The sequence below is a fragment of the Dipodomys merriami genome, unplaced genomic scaffold (genome assembly GCF_024711535.1).
Source record: "Dipodomys merriami isolate MVZ:Mamm:240054 unplaced genomic scaffold, mDipMer1.0.p SCAF_172, whole genome shotgun sequence".
NCBI classification, from domain to species: Eukaryota; Metazoa; Chordata; class Mammalia; order Rodentia; family Heteromyidae; genus Dipodomys; species Dipodomys merriami.
This window is the reverse complement of record NW_027203071.1, coordinates 1,071,468-1,092,798: the sequence shown is the minus strand read 5'-3', so window position 1 is coordinate 1,092,798 and position 21,331 is coordinate 1,071,468. Positions and strand designations below refer to the sequence as shown.

The following is a 21,331-nucleotide window of genomic DNA, read 5'->3' as shown; positions in this document are numbered from 1 at the left end:
GGAGTCACCGTGAGGGAGCTTGAATGTAGGTGGGGTTGTGGCCTGTCAGTAATCAGTAGCTTTTCCCTGAGGGGAAAACAGTCTTGTGGCCAAGCCTGGAGCCCCTCTCAGGATTTATGTAGTATACAGTTTCAAATTGTTTTTCTTTTAGCTTTCTGAAGCTGGGACTGCAGCTCATGCTACAGAGGGCTGGGTCCACTTCTGGCTGTGTTTACCCATTGTGGAAAGTCACCCTGCCCTGGGTGGAGCTTCCTCCTCTCAGGGAAAGGCAACTCCCCCTTGGTGGAGCTGAACCCCATTGGTCAGGTTCCTTTTCCCTGTTCAAAACTGGCTTGTCAGTGTCTATTTCTAAGGCCTGAGTTATCTGCTAGCTGCTCTGCCCCAGTCTTTGCCAGTATCAAGATAGTGTTCTTCTCCAGTGGTGGGGGAGGGCCTACCTTCCAAATGCTATTCTGTGAGAAAGAGTGGGAATGTCTTGTGGGGTACTCATGCCTTTCCTTTGGTTTTGAGGCCATCTGCCATCTGCATCTGTCTGTGATCAGCAGGATGAAAATTTCTGCTCCTTGGCAGCTTGTGCTGGCAATGAGTTGAAGCCATTCTCATTCTTTGTTCCAGGCTGTGTCTGTTGATATGACAGCAGTAGCCACTGCTGCCACCACTGCCACCATGGCCACCGGTGAGTGCTCAAATCTCTCTCTCCTCTCCTCTTCCCCCCCCCACTCTTCTCTCTCTGACTTTGCCAGTCCTGGGGCTTGAAATCAGGGCCTGGGCACTGAGCTTCTTTTGCTCAAGTCTAGCACTCTACCACTTGAGCCACTGTACCACTTCCAGCTTTTTCTGTTTATGTAGCACTGAGGAATCAATCCCAGGGCTTCATGTATGCTAGGCAAGCATTCTACCACTAAGCAACAGTCCCAGCCCACAAATCTGACTCCTTAAACAAGGTGCCTGAATTTTTCCTGTCTGGCCAAACTCTCTGTACTATGATGGCACACATGGTGTGACTCTCTTGCCTTGGTTTTCACTGGAACACTGAAACTGGTTTCTTCATGAGAGCTTGGTTAGCCCCGAGCTGCTCCACTGCCATCTTCCTCTGTCTCTCCTCTATAATTTTTTTAAAGCAAGCAAAGCATTCCTCAGCTTGATGATCTTCTTTGCACAAAATGACTTTTGACAGTGCAGTAGCTAAAGATGAACATTCTGGTAGCTGATATATGTGTTTAGACCCTGGCTGTTTCACCTACTAGTTGCATAATATTGGGCAAGTTATTTATGCTTTTTATGCTACAGTTTCCATACCTTAATAGAGGAAATGTTAGTATCTACCTTATAGAAGTGTATTAATATAGGTAAGATATAGTGCTACCTAAGTATTTGTTAAAATTAGAAAATCTCAGAATGATTTTGCACATTTCTAAGGTCACTGAGTTAAGCATACACTTCCAAATATGACTTCTTTCAGGAGGCATTGGGTACAAGAGTTTTGGTATGTTAAATTAGATAAACTACTCTGGTATAATTTTCAGTACTAACATGGATTCAGAATATGTCATATCCCAAGTGTATATCCTAAAATAAAAGTAATATTTTTATATATAAGGAAAAGAACATTGTTTCATAACTATTTGCATTTTATGCTTTGGAAAACATAAATTTGTTTTAGAGAAATTTTTTTTGGTTGGTTGTGGGGCTTGAACTCTGGGCCTGGTGCTGTTCCTCAGCTCTTCAGCTCAAGATGAGCACTCTACCACTTCAGCCACAGTGCCACTTCCAGTTTTCTGGTGCTTAATTGGAGATAAGAATCTCACAGACTTTCTTGCCCAGGCTGGCTTTGAACTATGATCCTCAGATCTCAGCCTCCTGGGTAGCTAGGATTACAGGCATGAGCCACTGGCACCCAGCTGTTTTAGGAATTTTAAAACTAAGGACTATGCTCTGTAGGGAGGGAAGAAAGTTTGATTATTAATTCAACCATTGCTTTAAAAAATTGATGAGATTAATAAAGTGGCTGATAACTTACTGGATTTGCTTTATTCCAGGAAAGGCTGCTCACATTAAGGCCTTTGGTTAAGTCACAGGAAAAAGACCAAAGTCGTTCCAAATTAGCTGGTATTGTTGATTCTTCTGCATGTATTTCTCCTTCTTCTTCCTCCTCCTTCTTATATTCATCCTCTGCCTCTTCCAGGTTCTCACCTTCTAAAAAGTCTTCAGGCTCTTCAGGCTCAGGTTCTAAAATTAAATCAAATAGAAACATTATTGTCCTCTATAATCTAAAAGGCTGTCAGAGTCTTCAAACAGCATCTACATCACTGACACTTCAAGTATTATTGGATCTGCTGGATTTTACAGCTGAAATAATAGAGCACCTTGAATCGTGTCTAGATTTCTGCAGTCTTTGGTTGCTCTAGATGCCACTAAAAGCTAGCAGCTTTTCTGACCATTCAATAAATAAGCCACAGTGGCACATTCAGATGAAAAATGTAATGCCTCTAAAGGACAAAAGATAAGTTAGGTATTGTGACTGTTTCTAAATTGGAAAAGAAGTCAAATGCAACCTATATACTGTAGACGGTATTTTAACTTATACCAAGGAACACCCACACACACAATTTAACTAAGGTATAAGTTCCCTTACATCTTGTCAGATTTAAATCCTAACCTCTGATGTACTTATGTCAAACCAGTAGGTCTATCTCTTATTAACTGAGACCAATACTATAATATCACCCATAAAGTGGACCATTGTTATGTTTTATTGCAATGAAATGTCTGTGTAAACCAAATTATAATTTAGGGCTGAAGAGGAACACTTGGTTTATTGCTAGTCTGGTCAGCTGAAAAATGGGTTTCTGTGGGTTCTTTTTCTTCATTTTATCTCAATAGATACTGAAAAAAAGGAATTTCCCTTATGAATGGCACATCAAAGTATGAAGATGATGTGTTCATTTGCTCAGGCTATAACATAGAGAAGTCCATTGCCCTTCTGCCTGCCTTTTCTTCATTCTATTTCTTCACTGATCTTCTCTGGAAACTGCCAAAATATGCAATGTGAATAAAAGTACACTGGCCCAAAAAAAATCAGTAGTGACAGATATGGTGGCATATGCCTATAAACTCAATGCTCTGGAGGTGGACGCAGTAGCATCTTGAATTTAACGGGCTATATAGTAAGTTTAAGGTCAGCCTTACAACAGAGTGAGACCCTGTCTCAAAAAATATATCCACATAGGATGTAGGATTGAAATTTTACATATAAAATGAAAATTTTGAATAGCAATGTAATTTAAAATGATCATAATATTTTTTCTAGATTTAACTAAAGTTAATCATTTGTCACATTATTTGTGACAAGTTTTTTCATGTACCCATATAAAAGATTAATTAGACCTGAAGACTCAAAAATGAACGAGTTTTCCCTTATCCATATTTGCAAGCTGGGAATAAACTAGGCAAAGATGATGTAATGACAAGAACGAACTGTTAAGTAGATTTCAGATAAAGGCATTAAGGCATCAAAGTTTAGGTTCTTTTCAGGGTGACTAAGTAAGTCTATTTTGGCAAACTTTTAGGGTGTAAAGCAACCTAGTGATATAACATCTGGCTAGGTTGCATGCATCTTTGATGAGATACTCTGAGATGTGTAGTTTATTCTAGACAGTGGGAAGGTATTGAAAGTTTTTGAGCAATCAAGTGCCATATGGTTATATAGTGGTCAGAATGCATCAATAAGGTGGGATGGTATAGAAGAAAGGGAACCATACTTGGGGTCAAAAGACCCTCACTGAATGCCTAATCTTGTCACTTACTGTGTAACCTAAATTTTTTTTCTATAGCCTTCATTTTCTTCATTCATGTATTGAATCTGACATCTCTAAAATCAATTCCTTTCAAGGACCTAGGGATATAGTTCATTAGTAGAGGAATACCTCTGGATTCAATCTCCATCACCACTAATAACATCACTACAAATAACAAAAAATGAGAATACTATTGGCTCAAGACTATAAACAGTTTGGGAGACCAAGATTGGAGGACTCTAACACTGGCCTGAAGGACTCTAATTTAACACTGGCCTGGGCATACATATACAATCCCTTTCTCAATACATAGCCAGGCATAGTGGTGCATGCCTTTACTCACAGTTATGTGTGAGGCTAAGATTGGGAGCCTAAGACTGGAAGGATAATGAGTACAGAATTTTGTGTATTCTCACTCAATGAAAGAAAATGAGTATGGTGGTATACACTGTTATTGCACTTATGCTAGAAAGCCTAAATATTCATGAACCCAAGCAAAATGTAAGACCCTATTTCAAAATTACCTTCAAAAGAAGGCTAGAGGTACAGCTCATAATAGGGTATCTGCCTAGCAAAGATTAGGCCCTAAATTCAAACCCTAGTACTGCCAAAAATAAATAAGTAAGAAAATAAATATGTAATAAAATAAGGCTGGAGATATGGTGAATGTAGAGTATTGAGCAACATATGCAAAAGACCTGAGGTTCAATCCCCAGCAAAGTCAAGATTTTATATAATTAATTAATTAAGAATAGAAAGGAAAACAAAATGTGAATAAATGAGCTGAGTTTTGTATCAATGAGGGTAGGAAGACTGCTTTGCAATATAATTTGGAAATGGTAATAAAATCCAGAATATGAACACTTAATGGCAATGGAAAAAAGGATTAAACATGAGAGATTCTACAGAAAATGTAACTAATTGAATGTGGGGACTAGGAGGAAAAAAACCATAGTGCTTATTCCATTTTAAATCTAAGGAACAGTCTTTTGTGGATTTCCTGGGTTGGACTCTATTGTTACTTACATGTTAAGAGTTGAAAACTATAAAAATACATCTTCTAATCATAACCCAGATTAGAGATTATAATAGTATCACTTAAAATTTGTAATTGAGTGTCTAAGCATGAATATGTTCTTTAAAAATACCTTTTAAAATAGGAAGCTGACGATAAGCTGCAAGCTTTGGCTGAAACACATTTTCCATTAAAACTCGTTCCATAAAAAACAAATCCTGATGAAAATTGTCAGATTTTAATATTGCCTCTGACTGGTCTTCTTCATTATCATGCACTTTAGTCAGAATTACATTTTCTATATCCATTAGAGAACTAGCTTCACTAGCTATAAAATGTAAACAGAATGCAATTATAAAATATCCAAATATTGTTAGAGGATTCATACAATCTAAATATTTTAAATGACATTTTGTCATTTCTCTTTATACCAATTACCAACAACACATGTATTTGTATATACACATATTAAACTTTAAACAACATGTACATATATATTAAACCTTTTTATATACACATAAAATGTAAGATAAACACATATTAATGTGTTTATTTTGGAAATTTATTATTTATTATTATAATTTATTTTGGAATTTTAAACCATCAATATACACAGTTTCTCAGAAGTTAAGCAATGAACATTTTATTAGGTAATTTATCTGTATTAGTTCATTTTCTCTTGCTATATCAGAAAACTACAGACTGGGTAATTTATAAAGAAAGAAAAATATTATTTCTTATAACTTTAAAGGCTGAGATGTTCCATGTCAACATCTGTAGCTGGTAGCACCTTCTTGTTATGCCATGGCAAGACAAACATTATGATCTCTCTTCTTATGAAACCACTAATCTCATTATGGGGAGGCTACCTCCATGACACCACCACCCCCCAAAAAAAACCTCCTAGTCGCCTCCCCAAGGCCTAGTTCTACATACCATCAATATATGAATTCAAGGTTTAAATTTCCAAAAGATAAACTTTAGTGGATGCATTCAAACAAGAGCATGCTTTCTTATTTATATTCAGTCTTCAGATAAAGGTCTCACCTGATGATTGCTTTATGGGACTACTACAGTACTGTATTAGTTTTGTTACTGCTCTGACACATTACAGTGTCTTAAAATAATTCAAATTTATAAAATTCTTCCCTGGTATAGTGGCACATACCTGTAATGTCAGCGCTAAGGAAACAGAAGTAGGAAGTTGAAAGTCCAAATAGATTGTCCAAAACAATTTCCCCAGTTGGGTTTCACTGTGCAGCCAAAACTGGCCTTGATATCCTTCAAGGCTAGTCTGAGCTATATAGTGAAACTGTCTCACAAACCAAAAAATAATAGCAAAAAAAAAACTTAAGAAAAAGAATACAATGTTTTAGAAGTAAGAAAAGACAAATGGAAAGTGTAGAACTGGAAAATATAATAAAAAATTTAAATATCAGTTAGTTTGACAGCAGAATGGGATAGGTGAAAAAAATCAGTGAACCTGAATAAAGAACACTATAACAATCTTTAAAAATATTATCATTAAGCCGGGCGCTGGTGGCTCACGCCTGTAATCCTAGCTACTCAGGAGGCTGAGATCTGAGGATCGCGGTTCAAAGCCAGCCCGGGCAGGAGAGACTGTGAGACTCCTATCTCTAATAAACCACCAGAAAACCGGAAGTGGCGCTGTGGCTCAAGTGGTAAAGCGCTCGCCTTGAGCTGAAGAGCTGAGGGACAGCGCCCAGGCCCAGAGTTCAAGCCCCACGACCGACAAAAAAAAAAAAAAAAATTATCATTAAGAAGTTGTACGAAGAGTTTCAGTTCAACCTGTCAGTTTGTGAGTACAATGTACCTTGATCAGTGTCACCCCTTCCATCATTGTCCCCATCTCTCCCAACCCTATGCATCCTCTCAATTTACCTAGTTCCATTTTCACATTTATACCTTGAATACAATATGGCAGTCTTTACAACAGAGAGAATATAATCTGAACAGAATGCACAGTGCGTCAGAAATCAGTGAGACTGCAACAAAAGATCACACATATATGTCATCAGCAATTCAGAAGAGGAAAAAAGGTGTGACAAAAAAAACCATGAAGAACTAAACTGGGCACTGGTGGCTCATGTCTGTAATCCTAGCTACTCAGGAAGCTGAGATCTGAGAATCTTTCAAAGCTAGGCCAGACAGAAAAGTCCATGAGACTCGTATTTCTAATTAATCTTGAGCTGTGGCTCAAGTAGTAATGCAGTAGTGTTGAGCCAAAGCAGGTCAGAGACAAGCTCAGGCCCTGAATTCAAGTCCCAGGACCAGCACAAAAAAAAGCGTAAAGGACTGATCATTGAAAATGCTCAAAATTTGGCTAAATAAATAAAAATAGATTCAAGAAACTAAATGAATCTCAAAGAGGATAAATGCAAAGAAATTCACACAATGACGTTTTATATTCAACCATGTCTTAAACAAAAACAGATGACTGACACTAACTGATACTGAGAATTACTCTAAAGCTACCGTTAATCAAGGCATGCAGTACTGGCAAACCAATAGATAAACTGATAAATAGAACAGGGTCCAGAATTAAATCACACTGGTGAAGCCAGCTGATATCTGACAAAGGAGCAAGGGCATTCAATTGAGTGAAGTTAGCCTTTTCAGTAAGTGGTGCTGGGAACTATTGGACAATTGGACATAGGTACGGTTTGGATGAGGGCCCCCTAGAGGTCAGTGTGCTAAATGAAGTTTTTGTCCCCAGGATGGTGGTATTGAGATGCTGTGAACCACGTGGGAGGTTCTTAGGTCATATGGGTATGTCTTGAGGAGAATTTAGGGGCTCTGGCCTGTACAGCTGCTCTCTTGTTTTCTGGCTCATAAAGTATGTTGTTGATTTGCTACATGTTCCTTCCATGGTATCTCATCCTTTCCAAAGCTACAAAGCAATGTACACTCAATCTTAGACTAGAACTAGTGTGAGCCAAAGTAAACCTTTTCTCTTTATGTTAACTGCCTCAGGTATTTCTTTACAATATTGCAGAGTAGATAATAGAGACATCTATGGGCAGAAATAATTTTAATCTAGACATAAAGCTTACACTTTTTATGAAACTAAATGAAATGAATTTTGCACCTAAGGGTAAAATAGAAAACTATAAAAATTTTAGAAGTCAACATAGTAGAAAATGGACATAAGTTTTTAGATAAGGGCATCAAAACCATATACCATAAAAATGAATAAACTGGACTTATTTTTTAAAAAAAACCTATTATGACACTTAAAACATAAACCTTGAACTGGAAGAAAATTTCAACAAAATATACATCTGATAAAGGATTTATATCCATCTTACTCGGTACTAGGATTTGATCTAGAACCTTGAACTTGACAGAAAATTGTTCAGCTTCTCAATTCACATGTCTAGTCCTTTCTGCTTTCACCTGTTTTTCAGATAAGATCTTGCATTTTTGCCAAGGCTAGCTTCAGACTTTAGTCCTCCTATGTGAACCTCTTACATAAACTGGGATTAATCATATATACAACCATACCCAGTTTATTTTTTGAGAAAGGTTCAAACCATGAGTCTCCTATCCCTACCTCCCAAATACCTTAGGATTGTCAAATATCCAACTTTTATATTCAGCATTCCAGTATTAATTTTTAACAATATCTTCACTTTTAATAATACACCCTAAAAAATATCTTCAGACATTGTCAAACCTCCCATAGGGAAGTAAAACTGCCCCCAAGGTAAGTGTCACTGCTGTTAATAAATCTCCATTTTCTGTGGTAACAGTGCTGATATATTTTCTTTTGCTTGTAAAATATCTAATTTATGGTAATTAAGAGAGAATGTGGGCATCAATTATTCATGTCTATCATCCTAGCTACTCTAGAGGCTGAGAGCTGAGGATTGAATTCAGCCTGGGCAGAAAAGTCTATAAGACTTTTATCTCTAGTTAACTAGCAAAAAGCCAGAAGTGAATAGATGTCTCAAGTAACAGTGGACCAACCATTAGCAAAATACATAATTAAGGGAGAGTGCCCTGGCCTTGAGTTGAAGTCCCAGTAACAGCACAGAAAAAAAAAATTACAGAAGAGATAAAGTGAAAGAATTTACAAACTTAATAACAAGTAAAACAACACTGAAGACTCAAAAACTCTTGACAATTATCCAAGAATAAATTACCTTTTCAGTAGTGTCCAAGACAATGTGAAAGAGGAACATCACTATTTCTGAGTAAAAGTTGAAATTTTCATATTTCATTAAAAAGAATTTAAAATGTCACGTGAAAAAAGCATTGAAAAAAACTGAAATATGTGAAATCTTACTTTTGTCTGTTGCACTTCCTAGTAATTTTTGTTCTCTATCTCTAGGAGGTACATTTGTTTTACTAGCTGTGGTCATTACAGGCCGTTTTACTGATAAAGAAAGTTCCAAAGCATTGTAAGAATCATATAAATCCCAGGTAGTCGCCATTACACCTAAATAGACAAAAAATAATACTTTTAAACTACATAAAATAAAATCTCAAAATTATATGTCCTAATATCATCTTCAAAATGCTCATAAATAATGATTATTTTCCAATTATATAGTAATATATGATTTAAGATAGTTTAACTAGTACTAGAAAGTAATATTTCAAATTATTCCTTTCTTCCCCAGCATTTCTAAGTCTAAGATAAGTCCAGAAGAAATGGGTGTAATAATAAAGTGACCAGGAGGTTATTAGCAGTTAAGAATGTTGTTTTCTATCATGTCTGATAAGCACATGGAATGAATTCTTTTCTTATACTACATATAGGTATATGTTTGGGTTGAATATATTTTAATAAATTTCAGTGTGTGCTCTGCTATCAGATTGCCTGTGGGGCCAGTATTTGCTTAGATATTTTTCCTCTGAAGAGCTTTGTCCAACGCATTTCATGTGTACTTCAATCCTAGATTGAAATAGGGATAATCTAGCGTTTACTATCTGAATTTTATGTATCTGTGTGCCAGTCCTGCTCTTGAATTTCTTTTACTCAAAGCTAGTGTTCTGCCACTTGAGCAACAACACCACTTCCAGTTTTTTCTGAATAGTTTATTGGAGATAAGAGTCTCAGGGACTTTCCTGCCTGTGCTGGCTTTGAACTACAATCCTCAGATCTCAGCATTCTGGCATGAGCCACCAGCAACCTGGGTAGTCTGAATTTTTGTAGATATAAATTATGGGTTTACCTTATAGTTACTTGTATATCTCTACTTGAGCATTAACAGAAACTTTTAGCTATAGTATGTGGAACATTGTAACAACTAGATCAATGGTAACTATATTTTGGTAGGACCTTATTTTTCATTTTCTTTTGGCTTTTTTCTTATTGTACTTATTATCTTTAAGTAGTTTCACAAATAAATTGCCATTCAACCAAGTATCAAGTATTACATGAATACAATGCATTTTATTTTTTTTGTCAGTTGTGGGGCTTGAAAGTTCAAAGCTAACACTCTTCAGCTCCACTTCCAGTTTTCTGGTGGCTAATTGGAGATAAGAATCTCACAGACTTTCCTACCCATACTGGCTTTGAACCACGATTCTCAGATCTCAGCCTCCTGAGTAGTTAGGATTATAATGTGAGCCACTAGAGACCAGCAATAATGAATCTTAATCACTGTCACCTCTTTCATTATTCCCCCATCCCTTCCAATGCCACACCTTCCTCCAATCTTTTTTAAATAAACAAAGGCAGTTACATTAAATAATTTAGGTAGAGACCAAGTAAATGGTAAGGTTTTATATTTCAATGAAAACATGCCTGCCTTCAGATGAAATTGAAAAATAGATGCAGGAATCAGAAAAATGAAGATCAAAATATTACCTTTATTGGTGATAGAACTAATTGAAAAATGAAATTTTAAATACATAGCTAAATTGATTTACTACTTTTCCCTTCAGAAAATAGTAAGGAATTGCCAACTAGCATCTTACATACCAGTACTAGTAGAAACTAGCACAGCTAGTCAAACAGACTCAGACATGCAGCCTTTGTACAGATAAGCAGTACTAAGAAAAAATCCAGAAGACCTTGAGCTTTTTAATGAACTTAATAATCATGTTATTCACATGTATCTTTATTATGTATCTTTATTATGTATGAATTCATAACATCCTGAAAACTATAAATTACAGTTCACAACTATTATTTCCATTTGACCAATTGATTTCAATTTTTGCTTCATGTACTTCAGTATTTGTTCAATGATTGCCAGTTTGAATGGACACATATTAAAACATAATAGTTTTCTGGATGCTGGTGGCACACACCTATAATCCTAGCTACTCAGGAGGCTGAGACCTGAAGATCAATTTTGAAGCCAGTGATGGAAGTAAAGTCCATAAGACTCTTTTTTTTTGGGGGTGGGGGGTCCAGTCGTGGGGCCTGAACTCTGGGCTTGGGCGCTGTCCCTCAGCTCTTCAGCTCAAGGCTAGCACTCTACCACTTGAGCCACAGCGCCACTTCCGGCTTTTTTCTTATGTGGTGCTGAGGAATCGAACCCAGGGCCTCGAGCATGCAAGGCAAGTGCTCTACCACTGAGCCACCTTCCCAGCCCCTCCATAAGACTCTTATCTCAAATAAAGTACTCAGAAAAAGCTGGAAGTGGAGTTGTGGCTCAAGCACAGAGAGCTAGCCTTGCGATAAAGAAGCACAAGGACAGGACCCAGTTCCTTTGTTCAAGCCCCAGGACTGGCAACAAACAAACAAACAAAAACCATAGTAGTTTACGCAGGGAAATAAAATATATTACCTTTTTCTTCCATTATGATTTTATCACATTGAACATCTTTATTCTTTGGTGATCCATTAAATGTCTGCATCATCCTTTCAACATATAAGTCATTGCCTACTCTGTTCTTGCAAAGGTCTTCATAATTCTTATTTCTCTTGCTATAAAAGATAAAATATAACTAGCTCATTAAAAATAGTTGCTAGCATACATGTTTTTAATGCTATTGGGAACTGAACTTAGAATATTATCATTTGCTAGTTAAGTGCCCTACCCACTTGGGCTATGCCCCAGCCCATATATCATCTCTTTATATTCACCTGAAGTTATTTTCATTAATGTGAATTGTACTAAAAGGTGAAGTTAAGAGTTTTTTTTAATCCAGAGTAAAAGATTGTGTTATCACCACAGGATGGCTTTTTTCTGTGTCTCCCAATATCTCTAATACTTCATGGCCCACCTAGAATATGCTAGTACTATGCTCAAGTTTTATACAAAGATTTAAATTTATAAATTCTTTCTTGTGGCATCTCATAAGTATATATAATTGGTTAGCTCTGAGTATTCTTCAAATTTGCATTTTAACCTCTTTGATCTATGAGAAACTTAGAAATGTTTTCTAACTTCCCAGTGTACATGCAAATGTGTGTTTTAGTTGTGATTCATATTATTAATTTTTAATTATTTTCATTGCATTGTGGTTATAGAATTGTTTGTATGATTCTACAAGGCTATGACTATATGCTTGATTTCTATAACTGTTAGGTATACATTTGAAAGTGATCTGCTCTGTTGTTGATTGCTGAGGTTTGTAACATTTTTTTTTCCAAATCATCTATACCTATACAACAGCTGTATGTTGGTTGACTCATCAATAAATAATTAAGAAAAATAAGCTTGAAATTATTATGCCTCCCATTATGAAGTGATCTTCAGCTATAATAATACAATCAGTTTGGTTCTCTGAAGGTTGTATATATATTTCCCATATTTTTCTTATATTTTCAACTTTTCTGTTTGTATTTTTACTATTCTGGAATGCTGACACAATGTCATGAAGACATTTGCTTTCAGTACTTTGGGGAAGTCCTTACCCTTTTTAAAAATACCACATCTGTACTCTTTGTATTATGTCCTTATGAAACTCTGGTTGGATATGTTAAGACTACAATTCTGTTGTAAACATATTTTTAAATTTCTGTTTCATACTTGATAAATCATTTTTCTCTTTAAGCTTTATTTTAACGCATCCAGATCTATTTTCTAATTAACTCTGTAGTCATTAAATCTAATCTATAAGCCAATATTTGCCTTTTATTTTCAACAACTGTATTTGCTTTGATATGCTTTGAAGTTCTTTTCATCATTTTGGTAATATAATGTTCATTTTTTGTAATATTGGGGCTTGAAGACAAGGCCTCATGCTTTCTAGACAGGCCTCTAGTACTTCAGTTTGCTAGACAGGCCTGTAATATTTAGTCCTTTTGATTGCTTTAGTTATTTTTCAGGGAGGATCTCACATTTTTTGCTTTAGCTGCTCTAAGACCCAATCCTCCTACCTATGCCTCCAAGGTAGTTGAGATCACAAACATACCTTACCAGGACTAGTTTATTGGTTGAGATGGGATCTTGCTAACCTTGCCTGGACTGGCATCAAGCCTTGATCTTCCCAATCTCTACCTTCTACATAGATGGGATTACAGGCATGAGCCATAACTCAGCCATTATGTTTCTACTCTTTCATATACATTTCATGCCCTATATCTGATATTAAAATCCTCTATGGTTGTTATTTCTTATTTATAATGACTTATTTATTGATTTGGTATGCATTTATCAAATTCAATCAAAGAGAATCTTAAGGATCTAAAAAGCATATGCCTTACTTCATTCCTCTAAAGATAAGTATTTGCTTATGAAAGTAGCAGGAAGAGCTTATTAATATAAAACTGTGATAACTGGGTTGTTATTCTCATTTTTCTTTTGTTGCTGAGGATTGAACACAGGCTCTTGGCAAGCTATGAATGCACTCTGCTACTAAGATGCAATCATATTCCATAAGCTCCTTCTGCAGGTCTTGATTAATTAATACAATATATTTCAGCTCAAATTACTACTGGTCTCCAAATCAAGACACTGATGCTAACATTTGTTCCTTGTATCCCTTTCTCTTTTGATTTCAGCTACTTATCCCTATTTCCTCCCTTTTCTTTCCTTTTTGGTGGTGCTGGGGACCTATTGCAAGCCCTCACACATGCGAGGCAGGCATTCTCCCAGAGAGGTTCTATCTCCAGCCATATTCCCTTACTTCTTAAGAGTTGTAAAGATATTTCATCCATGGCTTAATTGTACTACATTTTACAAAATGTTGGTGGAATGGCTCAAGTGGTAGAGTACCTGCCTAGCAAACATGAAACCCTGAATTCAAACCCCAATACTGCCAAATAAAATATATCAAATCTGCAAACAGCATAACAGTTCTTAATTTTCTACACCTAACAACAGAGAACTAATAATCTATTAATATTCATTAATAAAGGGAAACATTGTAATCCTGCTTTAATAAAGTCCATTAGTTTCCTTGCATTCCACTTTTAAAATCAAATATAAAATGTCAGACTTGCATTTTAACTTAAAAATAATTTAGATATGCATAAAATAATGAAAACCTTTATTGAGTCTTATTTTTTTGGCTTAGAAGTTTATCTATTTTTGTTGTTTTATTTTTTAGTTGACAAATACTGTTTAAACATATTTATCTGGTACAATGGAGTATTCTGAAATGTGAAAATTTTTATCAAATCACATTAAACAGCTTTTACTTTACCCCAAACATTTATTATTTCTTTGTGGTAAAATCATTCAAAATCCTCTGTTTGGGGGATGTAATACATAATTATTAATTAGAATCACTCACATAATTTAATGTTACTTAACTTTGAATCCATTATCCATCATCTCCATTTCTTCTTCAAATTCTATTGCAATTATTTCAAAAATGATAAAATTATAGTCTTTCTCTCTATGATACATGCAATATAAGCGCTTTCCCTCTAATTTCATAGGACATTTATATAACTTTATATTTAAGTTAACATAGTACATACACCATAACATATACACAGAAATCTCCAAGGACCTTTCATAAAGACCCCTGCTTTAGCATGTGAATTAAAGAAGCAAGATAGACATTGAATTATACATACATTACTTTCTCAGCTTCTTCTGATTCTACAGAGATCATAACTGTTGGCAGATTAAACAGTTCTAGTGTCTCTGTCTCAGTGAGTATTATCTCTATTGTCTTCTCTAGGTCTTCTTTTGTTATAATTGTTTCATGTGCTGCTGCCCTTACAACCCGTAATTCTGAAATATATGATTTCATAAAAATAATTTACCAATGGATCATTTAAACTTGTATTTTTTTCCTAGTCATTCATTTCCATGACTCATTGCCAGAGACATATATGGTTGGGGAACCATATATGGTTGTGAGTCATAGTCCATTCAAACTCTCTGAACAAACTGGATATGATAGCCCATAAGTAGGCTATTGACTGTAGAAATCAATCCTAACCTAATCTCATCCCAATAGTGGTAACTCCAATGACAACCCAGAATAATGACCCTATATTAATAGGAATTGTGGGGTGTGTAACTCTGATACTACTCAGTACCATGCAATGTATTTGCAGCACACAGAATACAAGCTTTCATTAAGCCTATTATTATTTAGTAGTTTTTTATTTCAATTTAGTCCACTTCTAATCATCTTTCCAGAGGCTAGAAAGGCTTGCCAAAAGAAGTTCTGATTGAATAAGTAAAATGAAAATCAAAAAGACTCAATGAACATGTATGTATATGTTGAAAAGAATTTACCCCCAAACTTTAAAGTAGTAAGAGATAAAAAAAACCCTTGGAAAATTTTACTGAAGATAGACTTTCAAGGATAAGTAAGTTTGGGATTTCTTATATAGGTAAGAGAGAGCTATGATGGAACACAGAGGTCAGAGTTCAATGTATTTCTGGAAGTTTTGCTCTGTTTGGGTTTGGTAAGATTTTGTGTTTGGTTTTGTTTGGTTTTATGAGATGGGGGTCTCACATGTACATTTGCTGACTTCAAACTCGTTTTTTATGTTAACTGTTTTTTTTCTTTTTCTTTTTCTTTTTTTTTATTGTGAAAATACTGTACAGAGGAGTTACAACTTCAAACTCTTGATCTTCTTGCCTCTGCCTCTTGAGTGCTAGAATTACAGACCACCAAACTTGAGCCTTATTGTTTCCTAGTGTTGTAAAGCAGGAATCCTTGAGACACGGGGTTAGGTAAAGTCTGAGTAGTTGAATAATTGAATAGTTTCAGGAAAATAAGTCCAAGAATATGCACTTTGCAATCTTAATAAGATTCATATGCTGAGAAAAATACCTTCCTTGAACCATAACCACCAGTATGAGGGCGTGTCTCAAGTATAGAGAGTCTTCCTAATCAAGTGTGAGGCCCTGAGTTCAAATCCCAGTATTGAAAAAAGCTTATTTGCTTCTGAAACTTTTAACATTATTCAAACAAGAAAAACAAATACAGGAGTAAATAGGAAGTATATTTTCTTACCTGTAAAACTAGCCAATCTTTCTCGTTTATAGGACGGTTCTTCCAGGTCTTCTGTGATTGATTCAGTTGTAGATATACTTGATTTAGAAACAGTACTGCTTCCCAAAACTGATCTTTAACAGTAAATAACATTATTCATTTATCTAACATCCTTATGGGCATTATATATAAATCATACATAAATTAAAATGTATGATCAGATTGAGAAATCAAATACTCTATAATCATCCAAACAACATAGGTCAAAATAAATTGCTTTTTAAAATATTAAGTTGAGAATAATATATGTCAAAATTTATGCCAGAAGTCCTCAATATACTCCAAATATATTTTGAATAAAATTCAAAATATACCCTATATTCCTTCTCAGTCTTTTCATTTAATCTCTCTCTCTCTCTCTCTCTCTCTCTCTCTCTCTCTCTCTCTCTCTCTCTCTCTCACACACACACACACACACACACACACACACACACACACTCACATCTTTATCCTTTCCCTCCTTTTCTTATGTTTTATTTTATTTTTTGCTTCCTGAGTCTTACAAAGCTCTACTACTTCCAGGGTATTATTACTCTTTCTTTTTTTTTTTTTTTTTTGCTTGGTTTCTCCTGTTTTCCAAATCTTATCTTAAATACATGATTTTCTAATTAATAAAAGTACTCTCAAAGTTTAATACAAAATATATCTCAGAAGAAAAACAATGAATCTAAAATAATTTTCTTACTTATAAACTTAACATGACTCCATTATACTACATAGTTTTTATTTTCTATTTATGGTATCAACTGTCTACCAAAGGCATGAATTAAGTTTATTGAAACATCCTTGTTTCAGCCAGTATCCCCATGCCTTTTGGATAAAAATTTGGAGGCAGGCTCTAGAACATTATAACTTCACTATATTTGAAAATAACAGAGAAATAAAATCCTTGAATTACAAGGATTTTCATGGGAGGATGGGTGGGGTTGAGAGAGAAAGCCACCCCTCCCATAAAATACAGCAAAAACAATAACAAAAAAAAAAAAAAAAACAGAAGAAACTGATGGAAAAGATCTAATGGGAATTGGCAATCAATTGTTTGTAATGTTTTTAGGCATTTGTGGCGCACACCTGTAATCCTAGATACTTAGGAGGCTGAGATCTGAGGACTGGGGGTCAAAGCTATCCTCTGCAGGAAAGTCCATAAGATTCTTATCTCTAATTAACTACAAAAATAGCTGTAAATGGAGCTGTGGCTCCATTGGTAGAGTGCTATACTTGAAAGAAAAAGCTCAGGGAGAGTATCCAGGCCCTGAGCTAATGTCCCAGACCCTTAGTTCAAGCCCCAGGACCGATGCACACGTGCGATGTGCGCGCGCGCACACACACACACACACAAACACACACACACAAATCTGTATCTCTCAAAAATGCTTTAGAGTTTATCAAATGTGAACAACTCCGCATCTAATCATATTACAAGAGGACACAGAGATGGCACATTATGAAGCTATATGGAAGTTGGGAGACTAGGAACACCTGATGTATATATGCATATACATACACATATACATATGTATATACAATTTAAGTTGAAAGACAATATATATGGCATAAAAAGAACTACAGAAAAGTATACTTTACCTGGTAAGCTGTCCTAACATACTAGGATTTACTGTGTTCTGATAAAGACTATAAGAACTAATAAATTCTGATCCAAGTGATCCTTCTTGTGATCCCAATAGTTTATTTGGCTTTGGGGTAACACTATGTGGATCTGGATGGTAAAGTGGTCGGGGAGTAACATCAACTCCATTCCCATCAAATACCTATAGAAAATAGTTATTTAAAAATGAGATAACTTTAAAATAAGGTGTTTCTAAACAAGATCCTAAACACAGAGATAATTATAGTAGAAAAGAAGTAAGTATAGTGATCCCAGAATAGATAAATACAAAAAATGAAATGATACTAAATTTTGTGTTTAGCAAATTTTTAGACATATATTAAAATAATCTCATTCATGTTGACTGTATATGTAATCTGCAGTCAGTCACACATGCTTAACAATGGAGGTATATTCTGAGAAATGCGAGGTAATTTTGTTATTGTTTGAACATCATGGAGTATACATACACAAACCCAGTAAGTCAATCATTTAAAATAGCCTCGAAGCAATCAAGAGATGGGGTTAACACAATATGTATGATGTCTACAGCCATACCACCCTGAACATGCCCAATCTCGTCACAATATATACGAGTGTGTTGCTCATACAGTGAGGCATGGGATATTTTTTCCAGCAAACATTAAAAAAATAAGTATATTACATACACAAGCCACTGACAGTAGTTTAGAATTTTACACATAATTCATGACGGCATAGGAAGTTTTTTATACCAGCATAACCACAAAACATGAGTAATGCTTTGCACTAATGTATATCTACAACATATCAGCCTTGGTAACCACCATCCTTTGCAATGTTTATGAAATTAATATTTTTAGATACCACATGAGTGAGATCACATGGGACTTGTCATTCTGTGCTTGGTTATTTCACTTAACATAGGAACTTTGGTTTCATTCATATTGTTTCAAATGACAAGATTTCATCCTTCTTATGGCTGAATAGTATTCGATTAATTTGCATATTTTCTTCCATTGCCAATAATGTAGTTTGTTAAATATAAATCATTTCATTTTGATAAAACTGAAAATGTCTTCTTTCATTCTGTGGATTCATTTTCTTTGTGTATTTAATGATAAAAAGCTCAATCCTAATTTAGTAAAAAAAAAAAATCATCACATTTTACTTTATGGCTTTTGCTTTAGATGTCTCATTTAAAAAATTAGAAAAATACTATTCCAAGACTGGAGACATGGCTCATATGGTAGAGTATTTACCTATCAAGTGAGAGGCCCTGGGTTCAAACCCTAGTACCATCAACAAAACAAATCAGAGCAATCCCAAACTGGAAGCGGTATTACATACTTGTAAATGCCAGGGGCCTGGCAGGATAAGACTGGAGGATCATGATTCACAACCAGCCTGAGCAGAAGTTAAGTGACACACACACACACACACACACACACACACACACACACACACTTTCAAGCAATAATAAAAAAAAAATACCTGAGCTTGGTGGTATTTGCCTGCAGTTCTAGATATCTAGATAATGAGGAGGTGGAGACAGGAAGATGACAGTTTGAAGTTCTATTTAAAAAAAAAACAAAAACACTAAAAGTGAAGCCCTGGGTTCAGTTCTTCAACATCACATAAACAGAAAATGCTTGAAGTGGCACTATGGCTCAAGTGGCAGAGTGCTAGCCTTGAGCGAAAGAAGCTCAGGAACAGTGGCCCAGACCCTGAGTTCAAGGCCCATGACTGGCAAAAAAAAAAAAAAAAAAAAAGCACAAGAAGTGTGGGTAGAGTTCAAGTGGTTGAGCACTTGAAGCCCTGAGTTCCGTCCCCAGTTCTTAAAAAAAAATTCCTAGTCCTTTGTGAATTACTATTGTGAAACCCCTTTTTACAATTAATATATGCTGGTAAAAAAAAGGAATGACAGGACAGTAAAATAGGCTATGTTGGAGTAAGGAAGGTTCTAGAAGAGTGGAGTCAACAGAGAGGACAGATAAGGGTGAATATGGTTGAAATATATAGTCTTTAAGCTGTTTATATGGTAAATTATCACTGAATTTAAAAATGTTAAACCAGTTTTTGTTTTTTGGTATTTTCCCAACTTCTTCAAGATGCATTGTGCATTTTGATCATTATTAAAGTTCATTTGCAATTGTATTGAGAACTTTACCATATATATTAACAAATGTTTTTCCCCTTATACTTAGTCAGGTTTTAATATCAAGGACCCTACCTGTATAAATTTTGTAGCATACCTAGTATGTGTGTGTGTATGTGTTTTGCAGCTAGTACTTACTTGAACACAGGATCTACTACTTGCTCAGCTGGTGCTTTACCACTTGAACTAGACTAGCTTTTTGCTATTTTGGATATGGATTCTCAAAAACTTTTCTGCCAGACTGGCTTCAAATCATGATTCTCTGAACTTCAGCCTACTGACAAGCTAAGATTATAGGCATGAGCCCAAAGCACAGGGCTCTGTGTTGTTTTCATCCATGTATGTTTGGCATGTCTCTCATTTGGGTCTGGCTAGTATTAGCTTTGAAGACGGGTTCTCCAAACTACTCATAATTTTTTAGAATAGCTTCCATTTTATCTAAAATTTAAATTGAATGGTTTAGTGGATTTAGGTATATTCATAGTTGTGTGATAATACGACCACAATGAGTATAAAAACCTTTGTGGTTTTAAAAAACAAAAAACAGCCCAGTATCCTTTATTTATTTATTTTTATTGTCAAGGTGATGAACAGAGGCCCATATCCTTTAACTATTACTTTTCACTCATATGTCATCTCCCAGCCAAAGCCTTCATGTGTCTAAAGATTCCCTATCCTGGACATTTAGATGAGCAGATTCAAATACTGAGAAGTATTTTGTGACTGGTTTGTGGCCTCACTTACAGTATTTTCAAAGGTCATCTGTGTTAATATAAACCAATGCTTTGTTCCTTATAATGGGATGAATAATATCCTATCATATGGATATAATTTGTCCAGTCATTTTTCCATAGGTAGACATTTCAGCTGTTTCCATCTCCTTGGAATACTACAAATAATGCTGGTAGAAACATTCATTGATAAACTATTATTGATAACTTTCTCCTGTTATTTGTATGTATGTACATTCTTTTCAGAAGTGGAACTGTTGAATCATATGATTCATTTTAAGGAACCTATGCCATTTTCAGAAGTGGCCAGACTTTTATATCACCACCAGCAATGTCTGACGGTTCTAATTTTCTTCACATCTTCTCCAACGAAAGTGTGTTTTATGGCTCTAGCGGCTTGCAGTGGTTATAATTGTAATATGCATTTCTCTGATGATAAAGATTGGATATCTTTTTGTATTTTTCATCACTAATCTTCTTAGGAGAAATGAGTATTGTTTCTACATATAAATTAGGTTGTATATCTTTATAAATGAATTATAAGCATTCTTCTGTACTTTGGATTCATGCCCCTAATGACCTATGTGGTGAGTTTTCCTTTACTTCATTGGTAATTTTTTGGATTCAAAATGTTCTTTTTCCTCTTTCCTCTCT

At 35.2% G+C, this 21,331-nt stretch overlaps 1 protein-coding gene across 1 annotated transcript in view; it reads right to left on the bottom strand.

Annotated features, from left to right (window-relative positions):
• Dnai4 (dynein axonemal intermediate chain 4) overlaps positions 1-21,331 on the bottom strand; it is a 60,948-nt gene that overhangs the window by 26,713 nt on the left and 12,904 nt on the right. Inside the window, exons 3-9 of the mRNA XM_070025771.1 lie at positions 17,788-17,972; positions 16,165-16,277; positions 14,765-14,924; positions 11,580-11,719; positions 9,122-9,274; positions 4,946-5,140; positions 2,021-2,229 (exon numbers count right to left, since the gene is read on the bottom strand). Coding sequence (XP_069881872.1) covers positions 2,021-2,229; positions 4,946-5,140; positions 9,122-9,274; positions 11,580-11,719; positions 14,765-14,924; positions 16,165-16,277; positions 17,788-17,972 — 1,155 coding nt within the window. The remainder of the gene's footprint in view (positions 1-2,020; positions 2,230-4,945; positions 5,141-9,121; positions 9,275-11,579; positions 11,720-14,764; positions 14,925-16,164; positions 16,278-17,787; positions 17,973-21,331) is intronic.